This window comes from Mastacembelus armatus, chromosome 16, assembly GCF_900324485.2.
Source record: "Mastacembelus armatus chromosome 16, fMasArm1.2, whole genome shotgun sequence".
Classification (NCBI taxonomy): Eukaryota; Metazoa; Chordata; class Actinopteri; order Synbranchiformes; family Mastacembelidae; genus Mastacembelus; species Mastacembelus armatus.
The window spans coordinates 7,092,411-7,117,650 of record NC_046648.1 but is presented as its reverse complement, the minus strand read 5'-3'; the positions used below and the strand labels follow the sequence as shown (position 1 = coordinate 7,117,650).

The window sequence follows — 25,240 nt, the reverse complement described above, 5'->3', positions numbered from 1 at the left end:
TAAATGGTGCGTAACCCACTTTTTTTTTTCTTGCTCAGCAAATCTGAGTTGCAGACAGGCTAGAAATAACATTATAAACAGGTTAAATTTAGTGCATGACAGTTGGATCCTTCTTCCAGGTGCATACTGTCACTCACTGCTGCATAGAGTCAAATGTTTTAAGCAAACTCAAGAGTTCTTCATACAGACTACAGAGGGCACCCTTGCCTCAGAATGGTTGGCACTGGAGATGCAATGACTCATAATGATGACCCATCAAACTGATTGACAACCTTTATTCCTCGTTTACAAGTTCATAAATGACCTTTGCAAGTGCAGCAATATTTATATGGGAGCTACAACAAAAAGGAATCACTCTGCTTCAAATCAAACAGCTTTCACCCTGTAACTCTTCAAAAAGGGTTTCATTAAGCCTCAGCCCTTTTCCTGTAAAAATAAGTCAAGTCAGTTTATGCTCAAACGTCCCCTGGCTTTCATTGGTTCCGCCAGATTGGTGAGGAAAATCAAATGCAGACACATTCATTCACTGACCAAGGCCAGAGACTATTAAAAAACTGGAGAAAATGGCTTTCCACACTCCAAACTTTGAGCTGGTGACCTCTGTCAATTTAAGATCTTTCCAAAAAAGACCATAAACTCAACACTCGAGTTTTCCATCAGCCGAAGAGTTAATTTATGAGACAGTTGCCATGAGTTAATAAACAAAAGGAATGGAAGTAACAGCTGACCCTACACGGGTGAGGGACAACTTAAGATGATTGTTTGGATCCATTCAGATTCAACAATTACAGCACCAAGTGAACTGAATATACTGCTTGAACAGCAGAGAAAACCAGGGATGTCTTTCTTCTTTGCTTGTCACGAATGTCTCCAGATACATAAATAGTATTTTTTTTTTTCTTTCTAACTTGTGGCGTGTTAATTACTGGCCGTGATCTTTGAGGCTATCTAAACTGAAATGACAGAGGTGTTCTTCAGCGCACTGAAGCTGATGCAGCTGCTGGCTGGGGGTAATTGAAAGGCAGGATTTACCAGCTGGAATCACCGGGAAACAAGAGGCACCAAGTGAAGAGGCCCCTGTTGTTGCCACTGCTGCCTTCACAAAGACAAATGACACTCACTCTATGTCTCCAGGATGGTTCCAGCAGGTTCAAATGTGTCAACAAGTGTCACTTCTGGGGACGACATAACTGATTGGATACACTGAAATTCAAAACAAACAAACAAAAAAACAAAAACACTAACTTTGCTCCTACATGGCTACAAACAAGACAAAAACTTTCACCTCAGCAATCTATCCTACTTTTATTTAGATATTTTTATAAATTTAACATTTACAATTAGTACAGAAAAAGTAAAGGACCAACATGATGTCTTATATTTAATGTCTTAAATAGCTGTACAGCTTGTTGTCTTTGCGGGTCACATTGTTATAGCTTTGATGTTAATGTGGCAAGTTGTGATATCGATTGAAGGAGAAAAAGAAATACGGAACAGGGAGAAATAGTACAGTCCAATAAGGTGGAATTCCCAGCTGGCTTAATACTAAGCAGATGAGGTGGAGCGCTTGGATTTTGCTGTAAAAGTTACCAGGTGGTTGAGGAAATATTTGCACTTGAGGGTAACAAACGTCTCCCATTGTCCATTGCAAGATCAATCAAAATGCAAAACCCAAACTTGAAGAGTCAAAACAAAAAAACAAAAACAAAAAAAAGGCCATCTGATGTACCAGGTTGTTCCAAGTGAGTGTATATGAAAAGGGGGGAAGAAGAATGGTGTGAAAAAAGGAACCTAGGACATGGTGATCTGCATGGACTCCAGCATCTCTTCCACTGCCTTCATGGAGTATTTGTTCTCCTTGGTCCCACGACCGGCCAGCTGCATGTCGGGCACAGAGAAATAGAGGAGGGGAGGAGGAAAGAGAATATCAGCTTATTAGTTCTCTGCCAACTCAAGTAACAAAGAGCCAAACACACTTAAACATAGCCTCACAGAGGCAGAGATAACCCCATCCACCCCACGCTTCACCAACATCCCTATCCCAGAAGCAGCTTTGATCTGGGAGACAACATTGGTCATTAGAGAGAATTGGTAAACAGGTCATGCAAAGAAAAATAATACCTCTAATTTGAGAGTTTTTCCTCAAATGTTGTATAAGTGCCATTTTAGTTCAGCTGTGTGCTTGGAGACAGGATGCCCACATTAGTCTACTTCCTATGGCCTCATAACACTGCTCTAATTTCATGTCCATGGGGTCTCATAGGAAGTGCTGCAAATTATAATCCACAAACACATACAAGATTACTCGCGCATGAGTAAACAGGCACACACTTTTTCTACCCAATTAAACTTGGCGACAGGCAAAGCAGCCCCTCAAAACATACCAAAGAGAAACAACTTCCTTAACCGTGGGCAGGAGACCAAGGATATATTAAAGGGTCACTGAACTTCAAGTTCTCCATATTTATAGACAGACATATAGTGTTACAAATCTCTCCAAAGAATTACAGTACACTACCCACTAAGTGTCAAAAGCTGGACATTAAAGTTAAATTAAAAATGTTAGGCTGAGTCACAGTGATTTAAGCTAAATGCTATGCATCAGCCAGCTAATATGCTCACACTGACACTATTAACATGCTGATGTTCAGAAGCCATAGGTCTATCATTTACATTGAGAGCAATAGCATGTAAACGTTTCCTAATTAGCGGTAAACACCCAATGAAGCAGCAGTTCCCCCCCAATCAGATTTTTGCTGGCGCTCATAGCTGTGGAACTTTTGACAACTGAAGGAGGACCACACACAGGCTGCCTCCCTCTTCTTTACTGAAACAATATAATGCTGAATCCAAGCCCAGTGCTTCAGTTGATGCCGTCAGTGACCAAACAGAAAAACACTCCCCCCCATTAAGGTTTATATGGGGCTGTTTTCGTTTGATGATACATTCATGCCTGTTCTCAATATGGCTCCATCTTACAGTCAAACAAATAAATATCACAACCTCCAAAACTACAACCCAGAAACAAAAAAAATCATAAATCAATCATAAAAAAACACCTTGATACTAACTCATCAATCAGTCGAGGTGGCATCAACAGATCCAGGTTACCACTGTGCTTGATCCAACTAACCTTTTTAATGTGCTACATGGGGCGTTAAATATTCCTAAACCCCTTGTGTTCTGAAATCTGAGTTTCTCCACATACATTAAGTCACATGGGCACTTTACCATGTAAAACACCCCACTGGTGACACAGATAAGATCTCCCTGCACACTCAATTGAATTATTTGTGTTATTGCACTGAGCCAAAAAAGAAAAAAAATAACACAATTCAGATTCAATTCAGATTATTACAAACTTTGGAATGACTCCCCAGATCTGAAGGCAGTCAAGATGTGCCAGTATTTTAGAATAGGTTTGATTTGCATGAAAATAATAAACAACTATAAACAGACACAAAAGATTTTGTCTGACCCCCCAAGTGGCAACAATAAACAGTGTTAGATAATCTATAGAAACTACAGCATACAAAACCTACAAATTAAATCCCCTGTTGACTGGGAAATTTGAATAATTTTGGAGGCTACAAGTGGTTGTATCTGCACAGGCCCAGTGGCAGACAGCAGCAGACACTGACACACTTGCAAGTTTAAGTAAAGTGAGTAAAATCTCAAGGAGAACCTGCTGTTAAGGCTGACAGAGAGACATAATATGTCAATACCACTGAACAGCAAAATGACAAGCAGGAGGCAACAGCACTGTGGGGTTCTTTCAATTAAATCATTATGAAAACACAATTTCCCTGAGTCAAACACTGGCAGGGGATACTGTTTCAACCACATGGCAATACTGCCTCTGGACAACACAGTACATTCTGTATGTCCTCCAAGGTGAGAAATGAGCCCCTGGAGATAGTGTGTATGCTTGACTAGACAGAACCACAAGAGTGAGTGCACACAAAAACACACACACACAAACAGTGTAAACATCATTTCAATACTTTAGTCTTGTGTCCCACTGAGGCTAGCATCCATTTTTTTTCATCCACAAAGAGTCCATCTACATTCCATCTATACATTCTGACTATCCTGAAACATACATTCAACATAAAAACAGCTTTTAGTGCTATGACACATTTCAACTTCATTCAACCTTCCTACAAACAGGAACTAACTGTACCCTGAACAAGTCAATATTGCATTTCCATGGCAAACATTTTTTTCCTTACTCTTTTGCCAAACTCTAACTTAGAGAGGGCAGTTGGCTAAGGTGTGCAATTGGCCACGTAATTTCCAAGTGTGACTCATTCTACATTTAGGGTGTGGATGTGTGTGTGTGCATGTGTGTGCGTGTGTGTGTGTGAGATGTGTGCGTGTGTGTGGTGGGGTAGTTATAATGATCAGTGCATTTCATTGCCTTGCTGCCTAATGCACCATTACCTTGGGCCCAGTAGTCAATTATCTCCTCAGCCTGAGGTGAGACCACCACATTAACTCCTGCCCTCTTCTACAATGGCAGAAGCAGACCAGACCACTCCACATCTATTTAGAGCATCTGATAATGGAGTCATGACGCAGTGGAAGCCTGTGGTCCGTGACAGAGGAGCTAATCAGAGAATCTGTTTAGACAGTTGGGGCAGGAGGGCACGCCCTTGTAAGGCTGCTCTAAAGCCCTCTGCCCCTACAACCCACACATCTCCAGGTACATGTCTGCTGACCCAACCAATGCAATTAACCCCCTCCCTCCCCAAAAAGGGCCCCAGTCAGTCATGACCTCTTGTTGATGTCTGCTCCCACTCACACTCACACTCACCTGCCCACCTTTTTCTTACACTGAGGTATGACAATCACCAGGTACAAGCAGCCTAATAAAAGTGGACAACTGACATGAGCAACACTTTAAAGGAGCTATCAATCAGCTAGCACAAGCCAACAGCAGCCTGCAGCTGGCTGACTAAGGACCACACTGCCGCTCCCTTTTAAAGAAGTCTCAGAAGTCATTTTCGCTGGAGGTGGGGAGTGGAAAAATTAAGCAGGCTCCCTTACATCTTGTCATTTGCCTCATCTTACACAGCAACCTAAAAAAAAATGTACAAGTGCACATTCGCATAGTGCCAGGCATGCGTATACATACTGTACACATGCCCAACCTAAACAAATACATGACGTTGTAGATCAGAGCAAGAGCAGAAAGGATGAAGGATGAAGCCTATGTCATGTTGTGTGGAGGGCAAATTTGTGACTGACTGAGGTGTCTCATTAGCATCAACAGGGGGCCAAAACCATATATAAACCAACTTTTTAGCACCTAAGCTTTGTCCATTGTCTTTAAGAATAGCTGCAGTATTTGTCTGTCATAACAGATCAGCCAAAACTATTTTCCTTGGGGCCACTAAAGCATGATGTACCTGTCATCATGATGCATACACTTGTTTCCTGACAGTGATTTAAATGTCACTTCAGTCTGGATACTCTATAAAAAGCTGGAGGAAATTGGTGCAGAAGTGGTGAAAAAGATGTCAAATTCTCTACCAATATATATTTTATGTAATATTGAAATGTTAAATAATCTAAAGTGTAAATCTAAAAGTATGCTCATTTCAGTGAATAAAAAAAGCATACTGTAAGTCACAGACGTGTAAGACAGTATTTGGGTAGCAAATAGCTATCTATCTGATTCATTAAAGCCAACAGCACCAAATACAGATGTGTGTTCCCTGTCTGTGGGCAAATCCTGTACCACACCTCCTTGGCAATAAAGAAAATATTTAAGCCAGGAAAACATGTGCTGCACTACTGGTTACACTGCTGTCTAATCCCTTTAATAAGTTTCAGATGAAGTCCCAAAGTAATGTTATAATAGGTCTGTTTCCAAGTTTGCTTGATGTACTTGAATACAGTCTGGAAACTGCCCATAATGGATCCATAACAAGCTTGAAATATAAATATAAACCTTAGTGTAATCAGTGTAAAATGTCCAGAGAAAACAGGGTGAGGGTGTTATCGGGATAGCCACCCTTCTATTCTATGTTCATTGTTTTGTCAGAGCCTTCAGGATTTTTGGACACTGCCAAGTTCACTCCTAAAGTGACTTCTTTATTTTATTTTTCACACTTTGCCCTCTCCCTGTTCAGAGCCTGTGGGTCATGGTTGAGTAAGCCAAAGTTAGAACTTTGAGATATCCATCTTATTCCCTGCCGGCATCAAAGACTTCCTAAGACATCAAGGTAACATCAGCAGGCATAGTGATGAAAGTGATGAGTAATGTGGATTTGACACTAATGGAGACGTTTCACTGACTTATTTTATTGACGCCAAACCACCCACCATTTTTCTATTAATTACAGAGAACATTAAGCATGAGCCCATACACAAGCCATATTTCCTTGGTTCACTGCACTCCAACGCAAACCTAAAGGAACAAATAAAAGCTTAAAGCTCTTCCATGACACTTCTGCAAGCGCTAGAGAAGAGATCAGCCTTTTACCATAATGTTACTTAGATGCACACTACTTTCAACAAAGCTCACTTGTCTGAGTGTTCGATATGTGAAATGTGTCTATAAGGCACGGAGAGCTGAGTGTGGTGAAACACGGTCTTTACAGGCTCAGTGGGGAACCTCTCCCTCAACGGGACCCACACGTTGAGCAAGGAACAGCATGATATGTTTAACCGTCAATGCCCGAATAAGCAGCATATATGGTCCGTATGGCAAACAGGGTTTCTTTTCAATATGCTTTAATCCTTATGTTGCTATGGCAGCACTATGAACCATTTTACTATCTGAACAGCTACATTATGCACATGTGTGAATACTAATATGCAGGCACACATGCAAACATCATTTATCTTTCATTTCTTGCCCACTGCCTTACTCTCTGTATGGTAAAAGGTCAAAGTTGTAACTTTGCAACCTCAAATCCTTTTATTTTTTCATTTTATGAAGAATAAATAGGTGTAGATTTGGGTACAATGGCCCAAGTGATTAGATTTAATTTCAGGGACACCTATCTAGGGACATATTTGAATCAGATGATTTAATATTAAACATATCAGGAGACAATGTAACTGGAGAAATACCAGTTAAGTCTAGAATTAGGCTTGTGAATTTGCTAGAATCAGTAAAAAGGCACATGAGGCTCACTGAACGCTACTCTGTGAACCACCAAGCTGGACAGCTCTCTGCTACAGTTTAGCATGGTTGCTGTCCTCAGAGAATCATCTGTAAAGCCAGGGTGTGGGATAAGGTCTTAGCACACACTGTGGTCTTAAGTCAACACATTAACAGTAAATGTACCCAGACACACTGAAAGACACTAAGGTTGTTATAACATTGCAAGTCAGAGACATCCTTCAGCATTCAGGGGTCATTTGGTGGTGAATAGTTACATACTATGCAAATGAGGGGGATTTCTAGATGTTTGGATATTGTGTGCTCCATGGAAGCAAAAACACAACACAAGAGTCATAAGATAATACGATGGTGGTTTTCATTGTCTGTGAGGAAAAATAAAAATGTTGTTTTGTAAAAGACACAGTATGACACAGTAAAGATATGGAGGGAATAAAAAAAATATATAGTAAAGCTAGAATATCAAGTCTAACAAACGTGTTTATGTGACTCACCTTATAAGCTCGGTTTATTTGAGTGGCAGCCCAAGCAGCATACTTCATGTTGTCCTTCTTGACCTTTGCACTAACTTTGGGACTGGCAGCGATGTGGCTTGCAGACTAGAGGAAAAACAGAAAATGGGAGGAAGAAGCAAAAAGAGGAACAGGGGAAGGGGTGTTGCTTTATCAGAACTTGGTGAAACAGCAATAAAAGAGTAATTGAGATGAATGTGCAACCACTCTCACCATCTACCACTCCACTAGTCACTGTGGCAGAAGGAAGAGAAAAAACAGACCTTGGCCTGACGACACAGGAGAAAACATTTATAGGGAGGAAAAAGTGAGCATTTTAATGCTTCATACGTAAATTGTCATTTAACACAGCCTAATTTCTCCAACACTGTCGATTCTCTGCAAAGAAAAAAAAAACGTATATGTCTTCAAAAAAAAAAAAAAGGCATGCAGTGAAATGAGCCGTGTGAATCACGGTTTCTGCCTGCCCTGACAGCTCCCCTCCGAACCACAAATCCCATGTCTTTCCCATGTTCCTGCCATCATCTCCACACAGCAAACCCCAGAGGGTTTACCCTGCCTGCATTTCAAAGTCCTTCCTACCAGTGCTGAAACTTTAACTACACAGCAATCAACCTGGTCCTGTACTTTCTACGAAATGGTTTGGCTTCTGTATTTTTTAGTAAGCATTTTCTTGATGTCTATTTTTTTAACTTAAGAGAAACCTCAATTTAGATGATGTCAGCGCTGACAGGCTATCCCCGAATAACAGTGTGCACCATTATGAAGGGGAATCCCCACGCAAGTGTTGTGAATAACTAACCCACAACCCAACTGTGGTCAGTCCAGCCAGGTCTGCTGTTAAACCCACTCTTATGGTGTGAGATGGTGAAAGTTTCCTGTCCTTTCACTGAACCTCTTGCACCTGTCAGGATCTGGACCACCGAGACTAGCTGGCAATCTGCAAAACACACTCTCATGAAAGATCTGTGACAGATAAAGAATAAACTTCCACCTGAAGTATCCATTAAAGACCCGGGTGTCGCTAGACATCTTGTCAGGAAACCGTATAGGGCCTGCTCTGTCTCCAGAGGAACTTGAGAGTTAACAGAAGCAAATATCTTGGTCTGACCCTGCCCTGCTCCGCCTGTATTCTGCCTACACCTCTGAGTGGTTTCACAGGGTATGGACTGCTATGAAGGTGTTTGGAAGAATCCCAGTGCAGCATAGAGAAAAAACACTGAGGCTCTCAATGTTGGACCTGCTTCCCCTCTCCAACTTTTATTCCAAGAACTGCTTCGTTTGTGTTTTTATGTCAGGTCTCACTTACATATGATGCATTGGCACTAGCAGACAACATCCTGTTTAAACAAATATGCAGTTGAAAAGGCTGTTCAGTCAGGACTACAATCAAACTGGCACCTGGTTGGATAATTTACCAGTGACAAAATACTTGGAGCACTTGTACTGTTCTCACTCTCTTGTGCTTCTCTCTTTTTCACTCTGTGACTACCTTATTTATTTAAGTCATAAAGGTCTTACCAAAGGGGTATTATTATTAAAATAAAGAGCTCCAGAGGGGCAGACTTTTCCGATGTTGGAGTTCACCATCTGAGTCAGCAGTGTGCTGACCTGTCTGAGAGCCCCTTCTTCACTCCCCTCAAAACACACTTACATACACGTATATAGAAACATAGAGTACAGTCTTTCCTGCCACATTCAGTGGCCAGCCTCAACCTTGACAAACCACAGGGTTACAAAAAAAAAAAAAGCCCTACTGTTTTTGTTTTTTCCCCACTTTCCCTATCCCACTTTTCCTCATGCAAAGCAGTACTCACCATGTACAGACCAAACAATGCCCTCATGTTTCTGTTGTTCAGCCTCAGCGCCTGGGCAAAATACTTTCTGGACAGCTCCAGGTTTTCCAGCCCCCCCTGAGTGTATTTCACCTGTGTGAGGAGGCATTGAACACAGCCAATCAGCTGTGCTAAAGGGCAGCTCAAGCAATGACAGCATGACATCTGAATAAGCACTACATGACAACCCTGTGTAAACACATCTAGTTTCATGAGCCTATATTCCTGGTGACGTTAGGCATATGCCGGTGTCTCTCGATATTAAAGACAGGGACCATTCAGAGAGCCAACATTTATTCCACAGTTTGCCGACATGCCTGATGACGGACATCCAGGCGGGTACCTACCTCAGCGTACTGCTCACAGTACAAGTGATTGTGAGGGTTGGTCATCATCAGCTCCTCCAGACAAAACGCAGCTTTTCCATAGCTGTGGAGATGACAAGGAAAACAGTAAGCCAATTGATACAGCTGTGGATATGTCATCCTTTGGCCAGCTCAACTGTGAAGCACAATATCTATGCCCAATAAAATGACAGGTGTAAATTTGAATTGAAAGCTGTATAGGTCATGGGCCAGCTTACATGAGAATGACTTGTACCCTATGTAAACAGAAACCTATGTTGCAGAAATGCGTAAAAGAGCCACCATGTGGCACCAAGTTTATTTACCAGGACAGTACAGTAAAGGTTATTCAGTCCAGACAGCTGTCAAAGGTGAAAGCCTATCTAGTGTGGTGATTTGCACTCCTCTGTAGACGCTAGGGATCAATCTTGACCATCTGTGTTTTTTCAGCCTTTAATGTGTAGTTAACTACCTTCCTGAGGTCAGCACTACTGTAAGAGCTGGCGCACTCGGTCTACATTCAGATGAGATCACTTCTCAGCAGCAGACTGCTGAGCTGTTGACCTCACACTAATCCGCTGCCACTCCACTTCTAATACACAGTTTCCCCTTCACTGGACCAGGCCAAGATGAGCTAAGATACAGTATATCATTGAACACAAAGCCATAAAACATCTGTGCACCTAAAAAAGTTGAAGCCAAAACACACAGACCAAGGCAGAAGTAGACCTACCAACCTACTCTGGCCATCTATCAACAAATTCAAATGAAGTGAAATTTTTTCATTCTTTGTAGCTACGCTTTCACTTCCTCAGATTTCTCATGTTTCTGAATGAACCTTATCATTTAAAAGAAAAAAACTGCTTGCATCAATAAGTTTATGCACAGAGATATAGAGAGTGATTTCACAAACAGGTAATGTTTTTTTGCAAATAATCCAAATGTTGCCTGTTATTCTACTTGAAATCTGCCACTGTAAGTAGGTGAGTGATTAACAGTATAGGAGGTGAAAGGAAGGTGGGGACAGAGGAAAAAAGAAATAAACAGGGGGGAAGCGGTTGAGCACAGGGGAGATCAGAGGGCTTGAGCGGTTGGGGGCTGCTTACAATTACCACTTCCTCTCCATAAAGACTTTCAGATGTGCTTGTACAGTGGCCGCGGCCTGCAACAGAGCCCGCTCCATCAGCCATCGACCAGAATCTTGAATTGGAGCCAGAGCCTTACCTCTTCTACTCCTCTGAGCCATCTAACCCTACCATCGCCGATCTACCCTCCATGGCTGTGCCTACACTCACTCTTCACCACAATACTTCAGCAAAGTTGCAGTCACTATCGTGTGCGAGACAGTAAGAATTGTGTTTGTTTCTCTTGGAGGTTAGTAAAACCATCAGAGGTGGATTTCCCCCATTTCAATACCACATTCTGACTACATATTAGACAAAAATGGATTCAGACTGTGCAAAATATGTTTGAAAAAATTACTATTTATCCTGTAATTTTGGATGACCAGTTCAATTTTGTTGAACTGCCTCATATGTGTCAGAACAGGAATAAACAGCAGTGACAATGGCTCTGTGTAATACAGTGCAAGCACTGGCATAAGGATTGTTTTAACAGTGTCAATTCAGAGACTATTAATTACATTTTAATGGGTTAATGCTGGTGCCTATTGCAACACAATGACATTGCAGACATATACTAGTGTTTATTTTTAGCTTCTTTGGGTGTTACACAGTGAGGAGAGGAAAGTTTATTTCTCTTTGCTCACTTCATCAGCCACTGTTTTCTCTGGCTGGGGGGGAAGAAAAGTGTCACCACCTCCTCCTGGGAATTTCACAGCAAGTGTCCTCTCTCCTTGCCTCCTGCTCTATCCTTCTGGAAAAGAGCGGCGATAAAGTTGGGCTAGCCGGAAGAGGAGGAGGAAGGGAAACAGGGAGTTTGTAACCCAAAATAAAGAAAACAAAGAAAAGAAATTGACACGCCTGTAGATAAAGGGCTGTGGGAGTGAATGGTGTGATATTAGAACTGTTGGGATAAGCTTGGAGATAATCCGCTCACCCCTGGATTTCCTCTGGCTACTACAGCAATAAAGCCCTTCAGACAAAAGCATGAAATATCCAATAAGTAGCCTTCTCACCATGCTAGACATTCCTACCGCCACTGCCTTTGTACTGGAGCAACCAAGCAACCACATCAGCCTGCCCATACACATACAAAACCATCACTCAACAGACACTGCCTCACAAACTTCTTAGCCCCAAACAATTAAGGAGGGATAAACATTGTCACAAATGGAACTATTTTTTCCTTACAATGCTCTTGTCTGTCTGGCAATTCTCCTTGGCATCTGATGTATCAGTGAAAGGCCATGGAGCGTTTGTGCACATACATACGAGAGGGAGCTTAAGAATGCAATCCTATTAAACTGCTCTTATGTGACAAACATGACAGGGCCCAATTAGACCACTGGCTAACTTAAATACCTCACTGTCTTCCACTTCAGCACTTCCACAATGGAGATCAAGCTGTGAAGCCCTGTTTAACTGACAGATACACCTAGAGCATTATGAGTGCCATTACTGGGGAGCATATATCTAGTTTCTAAGGCACTAGATGAACATCCCTGTTCACATTAAAATAACAACACGTAGCATCAAAATGGGGATAAGATGTTGTGACTTATTCTCTATGTGTTTTTTGCCCAACTGAGGTAAAACTGAGGTTGTTTTACATGACTTTTTAAGGTTCCTTGTACCAAAATAAATGTACCAAAATGGGTTGTGATTGCAAAGGTGGGTCAAACAGTCAGAAAAGTAGAGAATTTGGCCTCTCTCCCACAAGTTGTATGGTGTATAAAAATGGCAAATACTAAAATCAGACTGTTGCTAAAGGTAAATTAAAAAATGCATTTACTCATGCTCATTGATGTAAAGCTCGGACAACTCATGCCACGCTTCCTGGTCTCCAACAAACCTGTAAACACAACATTATAATAGATTCTCTTCTGGAAACATAGCAAGATATAGCAAGCCATCAATTCCAAATTAGGGAATGCATTTGTAACATAGTAACATAAAATTGTTAGTATGGTTTGGCTTGTTCCAATATATCCTAATTTCAATCAAGGGGAAATGTGTTTCTTTTATTTTATGCACAGGTTATGCCAGCACAAATGAAAACAGACTCAGTTTTTAATTAAAATAAAAGCCTGGGGAGTTAGAACACAGGGGGTGCGTGACCCTCTCCCCCTCTTGTTGAAGCACTCACTGTTCCAGATACTCATTGAGCTCCCGGATAGCTTCAGAATTCTTCCCCTGGGCTTTCAGTATGGAGATTTTGCGTTTCCTTGCTGCCTGTAGAGTAGAGAGTAAACAGGATTAGGAACTCAGCTCCTCGAGTGTTTGTCTGAAAAGGGGTGCAAGAGGATGAGTGACTTTTAGAATTGAATTTAAGTGTCTAACAATGCTGATTTATTTTACAATAATCTATTAGATAAACCAGAACCTTGGTACATTATAATGGTCATAAAAATAAGGATAAAATACAGATACTTTTTCCACAAAGTCTCTCAAGTTTACTCATAGTATTACAGGGAAATTTAAATGAATATAAGTCTACTCAGGCATAATTGGGGATAGTTAGCAGGCATGTCCAACAAAAGATGGACACATGTATTATGAGTCAATGTTTGGGAGTTGGAAGGAGCTCAGTGGCAGAGATAAAGTGATGACTCATCCCTTAACCAAGTGGGGAAAATGGCACACTCCCCCAAACCCCAACGTCTGTCTTCCTCCCGGCACGGCATGCATCTAGCACTGCACCAGCCCAACTTACATCAGCTGAAAATTGCTTTCTGCTTCATTTTGATGTTGAAGTGACCTTAGGGTGGATTAGCCGCTCATCAATCTGAATTAGAAAGTATTACTCCTGCTTCTCGGACTTTTCCAAATGTTTTACTCCCCCCTCACCATCCTCCTCCTTCTCTTGGTAGTAAGTGAAAACCTTAACGGGAGGTTGTCGCTCCATTAGAAGTGCATTGCCCTGCCACAGCCTATTTTATTTATGGACTGGCACTTGATTGAGTGGGCCTTACTCTCCTGCACTCAAAACTAAAGCCATTGAGGGCTGTGTATGAGTCATGTCTAGGGGGCTGTAAATTGGGACCTTCTCTGCCACTGCCATCACCAGAAATCCAGTTATCCATCAAGCCATGGCTGGGACTCTGCGCCCTCAACTGACTAGCAACTCACAGGAAAAAAAAAGCATACAGGGAAATAGTACAACATTTTGATAAAACAAATAACATCAACAGGAAGGATTTCTACGTACACCACAAATGTACAGCATCCCCAAACACACTGTGCATGTCTCTAAATGTGTGTATTTTAGTATGAGTGTGATCTAAAGTCAACCTGAGGGAAAAGATTAAAATATGTTAGGAAGTTATAACATAAAAAGAAGCAGTAAGAGGTCAATCTATTATTTCCTCTTTTCTGTCCTTTGACTGTAAAACAAAGATCACACTATTTTACATCTTGTGCATTTCACCAGAACTGCTGTGTGAGATTCAGGAATTTATATTCGAGTCACACTAAATTACAAGCATGTGGGATCTTTCTTCATCCAATACTGAAAAAGGGAAGCAGGAAAAACTGAACAAACACTACAGTGAAGGTGAATGTAGATTTTTGCACTTGTGCGCTTCCACCATCACCACCACACAGCATTTTTTTTTCTTTGCCAAATAAAGAACCACCTGGGGTTCAAAAGAACATATGGACGTTGATAACCCAGTCACACAGCACTTTATTAAACAAGAAGAAATTCCAAACCACTCCTCTCCCTCCCCCTTTCTCTAGCTAATGATCCAGAAAAACCTGGCAGAGGGTCTGATCCCTCTGTTGTCATGATTCTTTTTTAATTAGCGCTCTGAGGAGACCTTAGGAGTGAGGACTAGATTATTTACATCACCCATGGCTCTTTGCTCTGACCTACCGCCATTCTCCTTTATAAACATTACAAGGGTGGCACATCTAGTGCATACTGCTCAAAATATGAAACTGGAAAGCAAGGAAAGTCTAGAAAAATATATTTTATTACACTATTATATTACATATTTTAATTATCATTTGTTACCAAGCTATTTTTTTCTGGGATTGAAACTCCATTATTTTTGAGAGTATCCTCCACATTTATGTGGTCAAAAATCCTGAACTGGGCTTTAAATTTCACATAACTTGACCCACAAAAATATAATCTTTTCCTATGATGAATCTGTAATTGCTTATGATTGCAGGTCAACCTCAGGAGTCATCCACATGACCTCAGTGGCTTTTTTAAGAAATACTAGCTTTTTTATATTGACAATTAGGGTAAAATGAGAGCTTTGGAATTCAATATTAATGCACATAGTCCACTTGATGTTAAACAAATAATAAATTGGTACGTCCTTGTATGCAAATGTTGTGGTCACTGCATAATCTGAAATACTGATGAAAAGGTGGAAAAAATGCATTTACGCACGCAGACAAGAATTTTGCCAGATCATTGCTGTAGGTATTGGAACATAACAAGCAATGGAAGGGCTAAGAGTTTGAAACATTTTTTGGACACCGCCATGGCAAAAAAAAAAAAAAAAAAAAAAAAAAAAAAACCTTGAGCAATTTTTGTTGATTCAACAATTTTGGTTAATGGGTACCACATCTATTCCACAGCCTGTAATTACAACAGCTCAGTTTCCAATCTCTGCTTCGCATGCTGGGATGCCTCGCAAGTCTTCCTTGCGGTCGCCAATTTTCCGCCATTTCTCAGGCCCATCCCCTGTCTGATTTTTAAGAGCATGTTGGGAGGACTTGTATTGAGGAGACAGACCTTGCTGCAAGACAGGTGACCTAAACTGTGTCATCATACCATTGATCCACCCAAATCATTCATGACAAGGATGGTGGGAAAAAGGTTTAAGGTTAACATCCCACAGACAGAAAACCCATTTCTCAGTTTTGTTCCACTCCAGGCCCCAGGTTTGACTGACAGACTATGTACACTAGGGATGCAATATCCAGGATTCAGAGACCAGGAAATAGACCATTCCCTTTCTGAGCACGTTCACCAGAAAATCTGTACCATGCTGGGGAGGTGCCCAAGAATTAACTGAAATTACAACTCCCACTGTCAAAACCGTTGATAAGTGTAAAGCACTTTCAGATTACATGCTGACCACAACCCTTTGTTGTGACATTCAGCATATCCTTTGCCTTAAAAAATATCTTTGAATTACAATATAACTGAGGTGACCTGCCTATGAAAACAGATAAAATGTGACTTGCCAGTACAACTTACAACACACCAACAGCAACAACAGTGTGTGTGTGTGTGTGTGTGTGTGTGTGCTGTTAAAAATAAATAAAGATGGTCCTGACAAAGAGAAGGTGGGAGACCCTGGTGGAAGTCAGTAGTTGTGACCATCCACGGGACAAAACAAAGAATTAAGGATTATTAGTTTATGTAGTAAGGCTTCAGTTTGTCTAAAGCAGATAGATGTGTATATGTACACTGTGTCTGTAGCATACTGCCAGCTGAGAGAAAACAAACACATTTAAAGTAATCCATATGTCAGCACTGCATAGGAAACTGGTTGAACATCTTAAGGATGAGGCTGCTATACCCAAAATAAATAAGGTCATGGTTTCTTTTGAAAACCCTTTTCTTGTATAGCCACAGGTCCTAAGGAAACAGTTAAAGTCAAGTACATTAGGTTTTGGGTTTGAGGTGTGGGATTAGCAGAACACTGACTAGACAAGGCACCATGACAAACAGTATAGAGAAGATGTTCCAGTCCAGCCGTTCTCAGACTGATGAAGCCACCTGGATGGGTGGTGAAACATTTCGCCGTTAAAACTGAAAGTCCAGTTGCCATGACTCAACCTCTAGATAACTTCCCCTGGACGAATGAGAATCTTCACAGACATATAGAGAAGAGAGCAAAGAGAGAGATTCATAGCAGTAAAGATTACTGAGGGTTCAATGTCAGTTAGCAGCTTAGCACACAGAAAACATTGCACCTAAGACTAAATAGACATGGTGAGACAGGAGCTCAGTCCTGTTCACCCAGGATGGGGTCTGAAAGGTCCGGTTAATCAACATCTTCAAAGGCCAGATCCTTATTTACGTTCTACTTCCACCAAACATATCTGCCACAGACTGTGAACATGAATCACCCCCTAACTACACAACCCCACTCCGTTAAACACTTTTCAGTTGCGTGGGAGATAGGCTGAGCAGCACTGCGGATGAGAAAGGCCAAAGAGGTAAAGATAACCTCAGACGAATTAAAGCACGCCAAATAGTTGACAGCACAAAATGAAGGCAAGATGAATGTGATGTTTCTTTCGCACCTTTCTGGCCTTACCGTGTTGGTGGGGTCATCTTGGAGTATAGCATCATAGTGCTTGCTGGCTTCGTCATACCTAAGGAGAGAGAAAACAAATTTGTAACAAATTTGTTTTTCAACCAAACCCGGTCCCCGGACAAGTAAAGATTGGGCAGTGTGGAAATCAAACAGAGCTCAAAGTCATCATGTTTTTGTATACAATGAGGCAGGTTCCTATGATTACAGTGAGGCTGTACAGAAATCAGTGGTGACCTACAGGAAGGAATAAACACTCATTTAAGTTTAGATTGCTCGACGCACAGTTGACATTGTGAGAGGCTTAGTTTGTTTGAGAGTGAACTGGGAAATCAGCACAGACAGAACACTGTTTGGAAGATTGTATTTTCATTTGATTGGATCCAGGTGGATTCACCTTTAAACAAAATTAAATTGCTGGTTTTACATTTATTGAGAATTCAAAGCTAAGTTCAGTTGTGTGCTTCTTGGCCCATACATAACATCACAACACACATACATGAACTTGATAAGAAACAATACCCAACACAGCATGGTGCAAATTGTTGGACTAAGCCCACATGATTCAATTTAAAGGTGAAATTCATGAGCTGTAAATATCAAATCATATGTTAAGAAATCTGGGAACATCCACCTGTCATGTCAAATCAGGCACTGAAGGTAGATTTTCAAAACCTTTTTTAGGGGGAAATCTACAATGCTGGTGTTTTAGCAGCCAAGGGAGGGCTAAAGTTATCAGAAACTGTCCCGCCCACGGCCTGCAACAGACAGAAGCAACTCTGGTTCCTATTAGCACTAAGCAGTCCCACTTCCAGTGCTGCTGCTGCCTCCTTCACATTCACTTTATTACTCAGCCACACTTTGGGAGATTTCAGATGGCACCAGGCAACCATTCACAAGCCACTTTGATTTGTTCTCTTTATTTAGGAACCAACTGTGTTCATGTGTGGCGGAGCAGGGTTTTCCTGTTTGAAGCTGTGTCATTCAAATGTTGCTCTGCCTGCTGCCAATTAGATCCAAGTGTGCCATTTATTTAATCTGACATTGCCAAAGCAATCACTCTCAATTATCAAATAAACTCTGACATAACTGATAAACCAGCAACTGGTCATGTAGGAGGGGTTGTAAGTGAGGTAGTAAACAGAATTACCCTTACTCCAGCTCATGACTAACAAAAACACTGTTTATCTGTCTTCTTAACCTCCCCATTCTGCTTACTTTTTTTGAAGTGCATATTCAAAATGAAAACACACCATTCAAGGAATAATGGGAAAGGGACAAAGTTGAGATAGGTCATTAGGAAAACAGGGAGGAGAAAAATATATGAAGAGATGCAGAGAAAACAACTAAGGAAACAAATGGAGTAACAGAAACCAGAGAAGACTGAGGGACCCCTGGAATACCAGTGGGATCTGACCACTTCCTTCCCGGGAATCCCTAACTCAGGCTAAAGGGCCATAGGAATACCCAGCACTGAACCTTTCCTTTCTACATTTCCCACTTCTCCAAAGGAATGCTGGGTGATCCAACATAAACACACGCTACCCCTCAGACATACCGTACTTACACACACCCATTGTACCACTTAGGATCTGCTAACAGTTTCATGGTCCCAAGCATCCCAAAGTACCATACATAACAGTGAGGCCGAGCTTTTTTTTTTTTTTTTTTGCCTCCTCTCTCTACTGCTTTTGGTACCCAGTGCTTACCTTTCCAAAGCTTCCAGCCTCATGCCCGCTAATCGCTTCACTCTGTGACTATCTGGAAACTGCTTCCTCAGTTCCTGTAGACAGGTCTGCAAGGATGTGGGCAAAGGAGAGAGACCAATTATACTGGGTTGTAACTACAATTTACATTACACTCAGATTTCTACAAATACTCTAACCTGATACAAACCACGTGTCTTGAAAATCTCAGATTTTGCCTATGTTCCAGCTAAACTTAATACACTGATATAAACACTGTCAAAAGACTACTTTGCTGTTTTGCTGGTAGCCGGTTAAGCAGCTATGCTCGCTATTACATACAGCAGTATGACGATGTTCTCTGCCACTTTTTCTTCCTCCTCTAGACCGAGCTTGAAAGAGTTGAAAAATGGTTATAATCACATTCAGCAATATCTTGAATGAGAGGGAAAAGTCTGCAGTTTGATCTGAACCATTTATACCATCCATCAGCTGTAGTCTGGTCCTTCTGCTTTTTTCCAAGTCTGGCAGTAGGACTGAAAGGATAGCCAAGAGACAACTATTTCTAATGACTGAGTTCTCCTTTTTTTGTACTCTGAGTCATTCTTTTTGCCAAGGGAGTTATCACATCCATACTGATTGGAGATGAACCCTTTCAATTAATATGATCCCTTGTCTTTTTTTTATCTCTTACAGATTCGACCATTTTCAGAGTTATGAATATTTCAAAACATGACCTCTGAAACATCACATCATGCTTTAGGATGGCAAATAAACCCAGAGGGAAAATCAGTTGAACTGCATAAATGATGGCCAAGTTAAGCTAACACTTGAAGCATGTTTCTCTACTCATTTGCTACACCCTCTAATTCCAACTCGCTGCAAAGTGTTTTTCCAAAGTACAGACAGAGTAATATCATTTGGCCAAATAAAAATCTGATTTTCACATTTGGTATTGTGTGTGCCGCAGAACAGAAATGGCTGTAAGAGCGTGACCGATGGCCTTTGAAGCCCTTGGGTGTGTGAGGAAGCGCAGTAAAAACCTTACCAGAGCCAAGTCATCCCGACTGCAGTCCAGCGCTGCAATCATCACCTGCTCATAAATAATCCATACTGGGCAGAAGACACACAGACAAAGAAGACTCTGTTGATGCCCTTTCCATTCCATTTTCTAAAGTAACATGAAAAAATAATATACTTGACATACACACTTAGAGTCTCACCCCAACAACTGACCCTCACACAAACATGTTTCCATTATGTAAAATAACAACATAAGAGGTTATTTGCAGTCTTTCTTCTCCATTTAATATGAAATGGCGCTTTTATTATTTTCTCTATGTAACTCATTAAAGATCATGTTACTTATTATTACAGCCCTGCAGTAACAACAACAATCAGAAATTTAAGAACAGCGTATGACATGAAACACCCTTGTGCAAGGTTTTATGCTCACGTTCTTTATTTTCAAGCAGCTAGGTGATATTAAGCAACTAATTCAATTTCAGTAATAATGTTACATTTAAGTGAATTAAGTGTAACATCATAATGTCAAATAAACATTTACATTTACTGTTACATTTGTTATAATCACCTTGCAATTTCAGACTGAACTTAAACTACCTGACCTCCAATCCCACCCACAATTTATATTCTTCATTATTAGATGTCTTCCTCCCACTGTGCTAGAATGGAGTTGACATGGAAAAGGTGACCTTTAAAGGTATTGGAGGAAAAGAGGAGCATCACAAGTTGTGGGGTTAAAAACAGGAGAGCTATTTTGTGCGAAAACACTGCTAACATTGTTTAAAGAAAACACTGTTAATGCTTTGTGAAACCAAAATAGCTGGACTATTATTTCTGTAAATGCCATGCTGAGATGTTTATCTTCCCTCACTCTAGCCAGTGGGACTGTTTTAACAGTTAGTGAAGCTCATGTGACAGAACAAGTTTCAACACATAAATGTTATTGGGTTTGCAACATAATGTGTGCTTTCACTTAAATAAATATATACAAGTTTCAGCATAAACACAATATAAATTTTATTTGATCAGGGAATAATGTTAAAGCATTAGCAGTAACTCCACATCAAAGTTCATGACACTTTCCTCACCAAGAAAAGAATTTTCTCTTTATATAAAAGTCTTAGCATTTCAGCATTGCTATATGTGGGGACGGTTTGAGATTTTATCTCTTCAATCTGTATTTCAGGATTCAATTTGAAATAAAATAATGTATGCTACCTTGAGTAGTGGCAAGAAACAACTTGAATAGGTTTACATCAATAAAGAGAACTGCCTGGAAGACACTGTGTAACCCTTCTAACAGATTTCAGATATTCAAAAGTAACTGAACACCTGGCAACTAAAATGTTTCATCAGTCACTATGTCATTTGAACATCAGTTCTCGTGCATAGAAGCTCACAGGTGGCTCACAGTTGATTAAGAGCTGCCATTTAAATTGCGGCTGAGCTGTGAGTCAGTATAAGGAGCAAAGAGAAGCCTATGCAAGGGTGTCAGATGTCAAGATGTCAAAGTCAGGTGTGCACAGGTACGCCAGAAAAAAAGCTTAACAGTCTGGTATGCAGAGTGGTATGGATGCCTGAAAAATTGTGTGCATGGTGATGGAATTCCTCTAAATGACTGCACAATAAGTCAAGAAGGCTCTTCAGGGTGTAAGTGTACATGTTTTTTTTTTCAAACTGAATGTGCAGATTCACAGATGCTGAAGAACAAAAAATGTGCAATTGGCCAAGTGATTACATTCTGTACTTATTCAGACACATTCAGTTTTTACACATTTTCTATTGTACACTTTTAAATGAATAAAATTTCAATATTTGCTCATCAGTTTACACTCAATAATGCTCACTGACAAAGTGAAAACATGTTTGGAGAAATTTTTGCGACTGTCTTAAAAATCGAAAACCAAAGTCTCTCATTTACAGTGTAATCACACCATTAATCGAGTACTTTGTAAAAGCTCAGAGCCAGACACATTTTAAGGATAACTAAAGCAAACAGGACACATCTCATCATATTCTGGACACCCACAGAAAAGGCTCAGGATGTTATTGTAAATAGGAGATTTTTTGTTTGTGATTCACAATAAATTTGCCAAAAAAAAAAAAATTAAATTTAAAATAAATAAATAAATAATAAAAAAAAAACCCTTTCAATTTGCAATGGGTTATTGAGTGGAGACCAGTGGCCAAAAATGGCTATTTTACCCATTTAAAACATAATAAAACATAGAAAAAGTGAAGAGGTCTGAATCTGGAAGCCACTGCATATACTTGTAAAGCAAAAGCATTGTGGGCAACATCATAAAGAAGCACAACTATTCCTTTGGCATTTTACTTGATGGTTAGCTATAAAAAAATTGAATGTTTATTGAAATGTCTCATTTAGGCAACTGTAACATCCCAACATACTGACTAATAGTCTGGCTACAAAACTCAATTAATGGCATTAATACAACATGTCAGACAGACAGCTTTAACAAGCACACCGTACATGTTCAGCCAAATGAACAGCTCCTGTTAACTGAAAAGAATAATCCCTCTCTACCCAAGAAACTGCCAGGTAATGCCAAAACAAACAAATGCCTGGGGTTTTTCTTGACTTTAATTCTTGTTTTGATAATTACCATCTCATTTCACAGCCAATTTAAGAACTGGTTTCAATAAAACCTTGGTATTTTAAGTCTTTAAAGGACTGTATGAATCATAACAAGCAGGGAAAAAGGGAAAGTTTTATAGGGTACTGCAGCAGGACAGCAATGTTATAAGGAAACCATGACCTTTGATATGTTTATGGTAGATAAAACTCACTGCTTCCCCACCAATAAAATCTGAAAACAACAATATACTGTATTCAGAACATTACTAGGAAACAGACTATGACTACCGCTGTACCTTTCACACAATTAAAGTCATTGTCTTGTCAACTACATCTCTGCTTATATATCATGTGCAGTCATGCTTGAATGTTATTTTTTTCTTTTACATATAGATAATCAGCTTGTTTATCTTTTGTGAAGTTGCCTACTCATCATCTAAGTCACCAAACCAATGGAAATAAAAATGTTAACCTAAGCAAACCTTTCCCCCTCAAATCTCATAATTAAGTCATCCTGTGTTTCTGGGTTTGCCTTTTCATCTACCATGGCTTTGCCTTAGATCTACCATGTCTCACATGGGTGTGATGAAGCTGAGATGAACCAACCCTGTCAATGACATTAGCCTGACAGTTTTTACAGAGGCAATCAAGGAGTTTGAAATCTACACAGCAACAAATCCTCAATCAAAAGTTATTTTTTATTCTGAATACAACTGGAGGCTATACTTATCTCTTACTTTGATAATTAATACCATGAAAGTGGTCAGGGAATGGTAAAATGCTGACCACTGTGTTATTATCAAAAAAAACAAAAACAAAACAGTCTGGTGCTTTCACTGATAAATAGAGTTTCTCATGAAGGCCACAAATTCCTCTACTGCAGTAAATTTACAGTAACCTGATTTAACATTATAAACCAAACACAAACATATAAAGAGGTATTCCTAGCTTGTGGTGTAATCTCATTAATAATGAGCAACCTGATGAACTTCACCATGTGCTGACCAGCTAAAAAAGTCTCAGCAGTAATACACAAACACATATTAATTTATTTTATCTTGACACACTTACTGTCATCTCCTAGCTTTGATGCATGTTCACTGATGAGCTCTTCACCAACATCCACTATCTGTTCACTATTTCTGCAGTTATCTTCCCTCCACTTACGTAGCTTGTCTTTCATCTCTGTGGACAAAGAATATTTGGACAACTGTAATCTGAGATAATTAACAGCATTAGCACAATTAGACGTTTACTGGCACTGTACAATAAAAAAAGAGTGTGGAACAAATGCAGCTACATTGTAATATGCTGGTAATTTTATGCTGTCACATTTTTAAGATTAAGAACTCCTGTGGGGAACTTCTTTGTTCATCCCATTCCCCTCTGGCACACACAGCAGTGAACACACACACCGCGAACTCACACCCGGAGCAGTTGGGGGTTCGGTGCCTTGCTCAAGGGTCTCACCTCAGTCGTGGTATTGAAGGTGGAGAGAGTGCTGGCTATTCACACTCCACCCAACCGACAATTCCTGCCAGTCCTGAGACTTGAACCCACAACAAGTCCGACTCTCTAGCCACGACTGTTAATCAGTTTCCTACATTTGAACTAATTAAGGCTATACAGATGCCTAACATACAGCCACTGTTATAGAACCTGAAAGCAAAGAACTAGTACAGTTTGTACTAACTCTAGTACCATTACTAGCTCAAAGTCTAGCAGTACCATTGCTCTCTCTAACTGTAGTGGTAACATTACTAGCTCTAAGTCTAGTAGTAACTACATCCCCTCTTGCGCAATAGGTCACTTAATATATGTTAGCTATATGTTACTCGTCATATCTATGCTCTTATGTATGCACCATCTCACCAAAACAAATTCCTTATAATGTGAACCCCTCACGTATTTGGCAATAAACCTGTTTCTGATTCTGATTCTGAACATTACTAGCTTTGACTCTAGTGGTAACATTACTAGCTCTAACACAAGTAGTAACATTACTAGCTTTAACTTGAGTGGTAATATTACTCTAGCTCTAGTGGTAACATTACTAGCTATAACTCTAGTGGTAACATTACTAGCTATAACTCTAGTGGTAACATTACTAGCATTAGTTCTAACCCTAGTAGTAACATTACTAGTCCATTCGAGCGCATAGGCACAAAAGCCAGCAGTACGATACGGCGTTGCTATTAGTTACTGTGTTGTAGCTAGCTAGCTAGCTAAGTCTTTAAGACGGCTAAGGTCCGATGTAACTGCAGCTGATGTTAGGCATCAATACACGACCAGGCTACCATGCTACAGGCGAGAACCAGTGTTTAAACTTTAAACAGACAAGACATCGCTTTCCACTGTACATCGATCGTCAACATTAAACCACGATCAGCTACGTTGAAGCTGCTAGCCCATTAGCTGGTGTTAGCTACTGGACGACTGAAACTAATAGGTTAGCGCAGCATGCTAATTAGCATTAGCTAAGTGCTTCACGTTGAAAGCACGTTCAATTTCGTTCAATTTCGGTCAATTTCGCCAAATGCATTCAAGAATAAACACACATATGTCAAAATCACTTGAGAAGAAGAAACGATTTTATATTTTATCTTACCTTCCCACCCTACATCATACATTTCTGATACCGACGCCATCTTTTTTTTTTTTTTCTTTGGACAACATACGCAGTGCGTCTACGTTACGCACCC

General features: G+C 40.3%; 1 protein-coding gene across 1 annotated transcript; it reads right to left on the bottom strand.

Moving 5' to 3' along the window:
* Positions 1 to 259: 259 nt before the first annotated feature.
* emc2 (ER membrane protein complex subunit 2) lies at positions 260 to 25,240 on the bottom strand. Its single transcript, XM_026292943.1, has 11 exons — positions 25,147 to 25,240; positions 23,610 to 23,723; positions 19,965 to 20,029; positions 18,941 to 19,026; positions 17,235 to 17,292; positions 13,094 to 13,179; positions 12,740 to 12,799; positions 9,830 to 9,911; positions 9,465 to 9,575; positions 7,630 to 7,734; positions 260 to 1,878 (listed from the first exon to the last, which is right to left on the bottom strand). Exons 1-11 carry the CDS (start codon positions 25,184 to 25,186, stop codon positions 1,792 to 1,794), a joined length of 894 nt encoding a protein of 297 aa, XP_026148728.1. The 5' UTR covers positions 25,187 to 25,240; the 3' UTR covers positions 260 to 1,791.

What these genes read in the sequence shown, in the direction of transcription:
- emc2 (XM_026292943.1), bottom strand. Translation starts at nt 25,186, where the DNA reads ATGGCGTCGGTATCAGAAATGTATGATGTAGGGTGGGAAG. An exon ending in ATCAAAGCTAGGAGATGACA is followed by an intron (nt 20,030 to 23,609) that starts GTAAGTGTGTCA and finishes TCTTCTGCCCAG; the next exon opens with TATGGATTATTTATGAGCAG. An exon ending in AGGCTGGAAGCTTTGGAAAG is followed by an intron (nt 17,293 to 18,940) that starts GTAAGCACTGGG and finishes CTCTCTCCTTAG; the next exon opens with GTATGACGAAGCCAGCAAGC.